We start from the raw sequence: 9,365 nt of genomic DNA on the forward strand, positions 1-9,365 counted from the left end.
CGGTAGTTGGCGCAGATTGTGGGGTCTCCATTTTTATGGATTGGGCATAGCACACTTAAATTCCAATCGTTGGGCATGCTTTCGTGCGACCATATTTTACAAAGAAGCTGATGCATGCTCCTTATCAGTTCTTCGCCGCCGTGTTTGAATAGTTCGGCCGGCAATCCGTCGGCCCCTGCCGCTTTGTTGTTCTTTAGGTGGTCTATTGCTATTCGAACTTCTTCATGGTTGGGTAATGGAACATCTGCTCCATCGTCATCGATTGGGGAGTCGGGTTCTCCTTCTCCTGGTGTTGTGCGTTCACTGCCATTCAGCAGACTGTAGAAGTGTTCCCTCCATAATTTAAGTATGCTCTGGGCGTCAGTGACTAGATCACCTTTGGGGGTTCTACAAGAGTATGCTCCGGTCTTGAAACCTTCTGTAAGCCGCCGCATTTTTTCATAGAATTTTGGAGCATTACCCCTGTCCGCCAGCTTATCAAGCTCTTCGTACTAACGCATTTCGGCCTCTTTCTTCTTCTGTCTGTAAATGCGTCTCGTTTCCCTCTTCCGCTCTCGGTATCTATCCCATCCCGCACGTGTAGGGGTCGATCGTAACGTTGCGAGGTAGGCAGCCCATTTTCTCTCCGCTGCGACACGGCACTCCTCGTCGTACCAGCTGTTCTATTGCACTTTCCGAAAACCAATGGTTTCAGTTGCAGCTGTACGTAAGGAGTCGTCCCACAGTTCCCTTATACCGAGTTGTTGACGAGTGCTCTCAGAGAGCAGGAGTGCAAGCCGAGCAGCTTCTCGACGTCGAACCTCCCTTGTGTTTGGTGGCGTGCGTTTTTTGCTGCACAGAGGCGGGTGCAAATCTTAGCTGCAACAAGATAGTGGTCCGAGTCGATGTTAGGACCTCGGAGCGCACGCACATCTAAAACACTGGAGACATGTCTTCCATCTATCACAAGATGATAGATCTGGTTGGTAGTTTTTCGATCCGGAGACTGCCAGGTAGCTTGATGAATCTTCTTATGCTGAAATCTAGTACTACAGATAACCATATTTCGGGCCCCGGCGAAGTCAATCAGCCTCAACCCATTCGGGGATTTTTCCTCGTGGAGGCTGAATTTACCGACCGTAGTGCCAAAGATACCTTCTTTGCCCACCCTCGCGTTAAAGTCTCCAAGCACGATTTTGACATCATGGCGGCGGCAGCCTTCATAAGTGCGCTCCAAGCACTCATAGAAGGCATCTTTGGTCACATCGTCCTTCTCTTCCATCGGGGCGTGGGCGCAAATCAGCGATATGTTGAAGAACCTCGCTTTGATGCGGATTGTGGCTAGACGTTCATTCACCGCAATGAATGATAGTACTCGGCGACGGAGTCTCTCTCCCACCACGAATCCTACACTAAACTTGCGCTCCTTTATATGGCCAGTGTAGTAAATGTCACAAGGACCTACTCGTCTCTGTCCTTGTCCCGTCCATCGCATTTCTTGGACGGCGGTGATGTCAGCCTTTATTTTTACGAAGACATCAACCAGCTGGGCAGCGGCACCTTCCCAATTAAGGAACCGGACATTCCAGGTGCATGCCCTAATATCATTGTCCTTATTTCGTTTGCCATGGTCGTCATCAAAAGGGGGGTCTCTTATCCAAAGCTGTTGTTGTTTTTTCATTGGAGTGTTTTTTTACGTGGCGGGTCCCAAACCCAGCGCACAACCCTATGCAGGGGATGTTTCGCCTTCTCACTTTAGCTCGCCTTCAAACGGATGTTCTTAGGCTACCCAGAGGATACTTGGTCAAAGACCGGAAGTAGTGAGCTGCTTGAGTCATATGTAGAAGACTCGTTTTTGGCCACTCCCAAGTGAATGGCGATCAGAGAACTTTCCTCACTTGCGTGAACTTCTACATATGACTCCATCCTCCTATTGAGGCAGCTGCACGACTACATAACTGTGTCCATAAGAACGTGTGTATTTTAATATTTGACAGATGTCGCTTGCAGTCTGTCGCGATTTACATGTTCAGCACATCACACTTAAAAATACCCAGAATTTCAATTTCATTATCCAAAATTAATATTTTAATTGCGCAATCGAAACACTTATTTCATCGAAATTTTTCACTAAGTCACAAACACTTTTTGCACTATTTAATTTGCACTGTTTGGAAAGCTAAATATTCTGCCTCCCTCGCTGCAGCCTGCAACACATTTCTTCCAACTGCTGGTTGTTTTCGGCATTTTGTCTGTAAAATCAAATAAAAAAGTATTAAATAAATGCAAATTTATTTAAAAAAAATTAAAATATACTCACATCTTTCAATCTGCGTGCTGTTTCGCATTCGTGAAAGGAGAATCGACACACACCACCTCTTCGTCGATTTCAAAGCTGCTTTCCTGCCTCCGTCAGGATCGGGAAGGACCTCTCCGAGCCGTTCGATACCAAACGAGGTTTCAGACAAGGCGACTCCCTATCGTGCGACTTCTTCAACCTGCTTCTAGAGAAAATAGTTCGAGCTGCAGAACTAAACAGAGAAGGTACCATATTCTATAAGTTCTGCTTTCTCCAGGCTGGACAAGGAAGCACAGAAAATGGGTCTGGCAGTGAACGTGGGCAAGACGAAATATCTCCTGTCATCAAACAAACAGTCGTCGCACTCGCGACTTGGCTCTCACGTCACGCCTGGAAATCCAACGCAGGATTGTTCTTGCCAACAGGTGCTACTTCGGACTGAGTAGGCAATTGAGAAGCAAAGTCCTCTCTCGACAAACAAAAACTAAACTCTATAGGTCACTCATAATTCCCGTCCTGCTATATGTTGCAGGGTCTTGGACGATGTCAACAACGGATGAGTCGACGTTGCGAGTTTTCGAGAGAAAAGTTCTGCGAAAGATTTATGGTCCTTTGCGCATTGACCACGGCGAATATCGCATTCGATGGAACGATGAGCTGTACGAGATATAGGAGATATACGACGACATTGACATAGTTCAGCGAATTAAAAGACAGCGGCTACGCTGGCTAGGTCATGTTGTCCGGATGGACGAAAACACTCCGGTTCTGAAAGTATTCGACGCAGTACCCGCCGGGGGAAGCAGAGGAAGAGGAAGACCTGCACTCCGTTGGAAGGACCAAGTGGAGAAGGACCTGTCTTCGCTTGGAATATCCAATTGGCGCTACGTAGCGAAGAGAAGAAACGACTTGCGCGCTGTTGTTAACTCGGCTATAATCGCGTAAGCGGTGTCTACGCCAATTAAGAAGAAGGATTGGAAACAAGCGATGGCCAGATAGAAATCTTACCAAAAAAATATGTAAACGGAGGTATTTGTTGCATCGTTCAAGACCACTTATAAAACATGTAAAACAATGAAAAATAAATTTGTGAAATTTACAGCCCAATTCTGAAAAAACCTCTCAACTGAGTTTGAAAAAAATTTGAGAGATTTCTTGTGAGGCATATTTTGTGAGGCTATTCTTGCTCTAACCTCATAATAAAAAAGCTTAAAAAAGTCACCACGTGAGGTAAAAAGCTTTTTGCTGTCAAACAGCTGTTTTAGTAAAAATAAACAAACAAAAACACAAATGGATAATAAAGATATGTATGCGTCTGTGCTTGAGGGTGAAACAATCCCAATGTGGGTACAATCGATTGCGCCGATTGTGCCCTTGATCCCAAATTTCGTGTAAAATCTTTAAGAGAAAATTTATTTATTTATATTTATTTGTATTTATTTATCTTACCCCTTCTTTGTATCTGAAACATCGCTTGAAGGGCAATAAATTTCACTGCCCTTAACATCCATAATTAATTTCGAAATAAAGTGCAGAGCTCTAGACACAGAGGACTGGCTCATAGAGAGCATATAACTATTACCAACGCATTTTTGGTAAGAGCCATGCCCGTAAAAATACAAACACGCCAGGAAACGCAGATCAAAAGATATACTCGACTTCTGCACATCATGCGGCACCAATTCACCTATAAGTACTTTACATAGCGACTTTGGGAATCGAAATGTATTTATAAATGTTGTGTCTTGCATGGTAAAAGGATCGCTTTTGTCTCGTAAACCCTTCACAATTTTCCTCCTACCCCCCGATTCCTCCTCCTCAACAATTGCCGCATACACAAAAAACAGTACCTCCATGCTAGTTATAACACTCAAATATTTTTTAAAAAATGTCAAATATTGATGTAAAAGAAAACCAACACAGATGTTTTGTATTATGATGGCTGCTTTCACACGTCACAGAGATTTGTGATAATAGTGAGCATTTGAGCTTTTGAATTTTCGCCAGAGGTTGGTGACTTTTGTGAGGGCATGAGAATAGGGCTGTTAAAGGTATTTGATGAACGCATAATGAATTTGTATGTCGTGTATGGCGAAACGATTTCATACAGATCGAACGCACATGTGTGTCGTGTATGGCCCCTTTTAGCAACATGTACATGTTTCCCAAAAATTACCAAATATCGAAACATCACTTTTCATTACTTAGCAAAAGTAGGGCAGCACGATATAAAATAGAAACTACTTGCATTGAAACAACACTTACTTATGTTTTAGTTCTCTGATAACAAATGCTTTAAAGTTTGTTCATATACGTAATATCGTAATCAATAAAAACTCAGTTTCGAGCTTTATGAAGATATGAAATAACATTTTACATGATGGTGTATAATATGAAGAAGATTAAAACAAATTTTTGCACCTGCACGATCAAGAACTTGCTTTCAAGTTGTGCGCACAAACTACGTGTAAAAATTTATTTAATTTTACAGCTGTGATGTAAACTGCAAGCAACTTGATAATCAAAAATTCTTGCATGTTTTGACCGTAATGCTAATAATCTGATATCAAACCATGAATATAACGAAATATTCATATTCCCGACAACTGCATAACATTTCCATACGACTTGAATGCAAAAATTGACATCAGAATAACATTAAGCTATGGTAGCGAAGCGACGTTTTTTACGGTAGTGGTGCCGTCAATTAATATATCAGCCACGTTTATTGACAATGCATCGTTCGTAGCTGTGAACATTTAAAAGATATATTAAACTAGCGTTACCCGGCGCGCTTCTCTACACAAAAAATTGATTGCTTAAAAGATTTGATTTCTTAACACAATAATGAAAAAGAAAAGCAATGTCCAATTTAATACAATTGTATACACAACAGTTTTTGTTTTATTTTGTGGTGCATAAATAAACAAATTTTTCGTGGCTCCAACTTTCGAACATGCAACGTACAGTTGACCGTGAGAAAAGCAAGCTTCCTCTAAATTAACTCCACACACCTGGAGCGTTTGCCCTTGGGCTTTGTTGACGGTCATAGCAAAAGATAGCCGAACAGGAAATTGAAGACGTTTAAATTCGAATGGCATGTCCGTTGGTATTAATTGGATGCGCGGTATTAATACAATTTCACCTTTTGCTTTGCCAGTGAGAATTGTTGCTTGAATTAAATTTGGCATCAATTTCTTCACTGAAAGTCTCGTCCCATTACAAAGTTTCGGTGCATTAAGATTTCGAAGACGTATAATCGATGAACCAACTTTCAAATTCAAATTATGCGGTGGCATGCCTGGTGGTTCCAAAGAATTTAAAAATTCAACCGGATAATTGACTGCGTCTTCATCATTCATAGCAGTATCAATGGATTTATACGTTTCCGAATTACCTGGCAATTTTTCCTAGATGTGGAAATTGATTTCATTGACATTGACATTTTTTGGTGCTAAAATTGCACGTTCTCGTAACCAATCATGGTTATTATAATTTTGAGCAATATTTGGAAAAACGCGATCAATGAGTTCTTCTTTTGATGATACAATTATTGAAAAATTATTCGGTAACGTGGTAAACCCATTTTGATCACTTGCCATTTTTCCATCGCCAATCTTCAGCAATTGCTTTGAAAACTGACGTGTTGAAGAATCATTTTGAAGACGCACACGCATATTGGTCGTCAACGAAAGCATTTGTACGTGTGCCCACAAAAATGAACTTTTCAAACATGCATTAATTTCATCAGCTGGTGTTGATCTCGGAATAACAGGCAACGTTTGACGAAAATCACCAGATAACAATATTAATGCACCGCCAAACAGCTGTAAACTCCGTCTCAAATCTTGTAATGTTCGATTTAAGGCTTCCAAAGATTTTTTATGGGCCATTGGACATTCGTCCCATAAAATAATGGAAGTTTTGCTTCAAGACTTTAGCCATTCCAGAACTCCTTGAAATATTGCATGTTGGTGGGCTACCAACATATGATAATGGTAAAATTGTTAAACGGCCGATATCATTCACATTTACATCATTGATTATTGCGTCACGCAAATGTATGTATTCCTCTGATCTTAATCGGGCTTGATTGTAACGGATGAAATTTAATTGCTCACTTTCAATTTTGGCGTACATATCGACGATATATTGATGCGAAAGTTGATTGCATCGCAAAATAAAATTTGTTTCTTGAGGGCGAATCATCAATCGGTACGAATAAAAATTCATCACACTGACTTTTTTTGTTGATTCTTGACCTGCATTGCAAAAATTAATTAGCGAATGAAAATGATTTATAAATCATATTTAGCACATTTGCGTAAATTGCGGGAATTCCCGTCATTCATGTTTCCTTCAATAAAACAATTGCGGGAATTCCCGCGCTATTTGAATAGGGCTTTTCTACCGTCAAAAATGGTTCACTTCTTATCACTGCACATTTTTAGTGTTGGTATAGTCGTGAACTACCATCCCTGACAGGCCAACCGCAATTCAAACAAATTTAATTTGGGGAATCCCCATTCAAAGTTAACGTACCAGTCATTTGTGGTTTGTTGAGGGGAAATTTCAATAAAACGAAATGCGGGAAATCCCGACAAAAGTGCATAGGAAATTCATGTGGTAATGGGGGGAATTCCCTAATTTTTTCAGACTATTTAAAAAAATTAACCTGTAGAAAAAAAGCGGGAATTCCCGCTCTTCAATTTTGTATGGAAAAATTAAGTGATTATCTGGCAGCCACCCACTAAATTCAAATGAACGCGAACGTGTTAAACAAAATAAAATGTATATGTACCAGTTGTTGGATTTATCATTGGTATGTTGATGTGATAGCCATCGCCCCTCTCCAAAACAAAATGGGGTATTGCAATGCATCATAACAGCGATGGAGTTCTGAAATACGTTGTAAATTCTCATTTCTACGATACAAAACAATGTCTCGTGACTGAAACTGTTCGCCAACCACAACAATGGCTACTTCATCAATCGTTGGTGCATTGAATCGTCTGGTGTGCTCCCCAATTGGTGTTTTATCGGCTTTTATTACGATTTTGTGGCCATCGGAGGGCATCCGTTCGAGTGCCACTTTAAACAATTTCACCAATTCATTGTGTTGATGAAAAAATGTTTGCAATTCATACACGATTGATCTTCTCGTATTCGTCGAAATTGCACAGCGCTTATTTAATTCACGATTCTCACCATCAATGAAATATATTTTCAAAAATTTATGATCACCATCTGGGAATGGTAGCAAAGACCCAGCTCTTTGGTATATTTGACCTTGAATCTGTAACGGTCGAGAAATATATATAGATGATAACGGATCTTAATTTCTAAAAACATCGAACACAGGGACGGCACATAAATTAAAAATGATATTGCTAATTCCACACGAAGAAATCACCTTAAACGTCGGCATAAATCCATCTTTTATAATATTTGTAGCTCCAAAAGATGTCATTTGAAAGCATGAATTGTATTTTTGAATATTTAAGACGAAATGCTTTGACGTTGGCGAATTACCAAAAACCAATGAATGAAAAGGTTCTGGCGGAAGTTCTAGCACCGGTAATTTGACTTTCCCACCAGCACAACACATGCCAGGCGTTTCGTTTATGAATTTAAATGCTTTGCAATGTATACATTCTATATTCATCTGGCCAATGTAGGCATACATGCTGTAATCAATGGTGGCATCGTAATTGAAAGCCGCGTGTTCCACTTGACGTATATCATAAACGGACGTACGCCCACGACGGTTTCTTGGGGCTTCACTATTATCCAAGTGAGTTCTCCGTCTGTGTCGTTGTGTTTCCATTTCATTTCGTCGAACACGAACTTCTTCACTTTGTTTGACGTGAACGTCTGCCAATGTTTGGTCGTCTTGAACGTGGCATTCTTTCAGTACAGTGTATGACTAATTGAATGTAAAAGCAATACATTGAAAATTATTTCTAGAAAAAATTATACATTTAAATCAAACTTCAATGTGTGTGCGTGGCAATATGAATTCACATACACTCACACTGGGCATAACCTCAATTGTGCAAATAAAGAAAACACTCACCGGAAAATAAGATCAAATTTAAATTGTGAAAATTAAGTAACGCTTAGCAATTGAACTATATATATAAAAATGAAGCAATTAAAATACAATTAAAAAAGAAACACATGGTTTACACTCACCAAAAGTATGTTTGTTCAAAATGAGAGCAAGATATAAAAGAACTCAAAGCACATAAGAAAACTGTCAACTGAATTCCAATGACAGCAAATTAATATTCTGTTCGCAATGAGAGCTGTAAAATTGATAAATCGTATTGAAAATATTTGATTTTGGTACAGTGTATTTACTCACAAAAAATGTCAAACTCAGGAACGGCTGCACCGATTCCAAACAAACTTCACACAAACTACCTCCTTATAGGTAGGAACGAACTCTAAAATTTTTGTGTCAATCGATTCGGCGGTTCTTGAGTTATAAGATTACCAAGGAAATGTAACTTCTTTTTATATATATAGATATTGTAACGTAAATACGACTTTTATACAGGGAAAAACAACGAATTTCTTTAATATAGAGGAGGACGAATTATTAATTGATTTCGTAAATTAAAAATATTAAGATGACAAAAATGATATCAAAATTTGAATTTTTAAGTAAAGTTCAACAGACATTACAGAAAAACGGTACTGCTAAAGAAGGCCGTCCTTTTTAAGATAGCATCCGGCAAATTTCGGCTTCAATTTAACGCCACCGTTTTTTGAGCAAATCACAGCTGTAAAGTTCGAAAAGTGAGAATGTGGTAGAAGAAAAATGTTAGTGTATTGCTACTTGAAGACAGATTCTTGATCGTGTAAGGTCCGGTTAAACGATAATGAATTTTGCATCGAGCGACAACTCTCACGAAATTGTGCTCAGGAATAAATATAATATATCCAGGCCGGATTAAACTCATGGATAATATGATACGAGACTCTTTGATTCGAGAGAGAGCTGTCAAAACTCGCATTTTTTATAACATTTGTCAATGATGCCACTGCTGAAAAGCATTATATTGAGTATGTAATAAATTAC

General features: G+C 39.5%; 1 protein-coding gene across 1 annotated transcript; it reads right to left on the bottom strand.

Moving 5' to 3' along the window:
* Positions 1–7,094: 7,094 nt before the first annotated feature.
* On the bottom strand, positions 7,095–8,234 carry LOC120770646. The gene is made up of 2 exons (XM_040098242.1): positions 7,692–8,234; positions 7,095–7,574 (listed from the first exon to the last, which is right to left on the bottom strand). Exons 1-2 carry the CDS (start codon positions 8,103–8,105, stop codon positions 7,095–7,097), a joined length of 894 nt encoding a protein of 297 aa, XP_039954176.1. The 5' UTR covers positions 8,106–8,234.
* Positions 8,235–9,365: the final 1,131 nt, after the last annotated feature.

This window comes from Bactrocera tryoni, chromosome 3, assembly GCF_016617805.1.
Source record: "Bactrocera tryoni isolate S06 chromosome 3, CSIRO_BtryS06_freeze2, whole genome shotgun sequence".
NCBI lineage: Eukaryota > Metazoa > Arthropoda > Insecta > Diptera > Tephritidae > Bactrocera > Bactrocera tryoni.

Bases quoted from the DNA above. Each gene is read 5' to 3' on its own strand.
- LOC120770646 (XM_040098242.1), bottom strand. From the start codon at position 8,105: ATGGAAACACAACGACACAGACGGAGAACTCACTTGGATAATAGTGAA. The intron at 7,575-7,691 runs GTGATTTCTTCG...CGACCGTTACAG, and splicing joins GATTTATGCCGACGTTTAAG to ATTCAAGGTCAAATATACCA.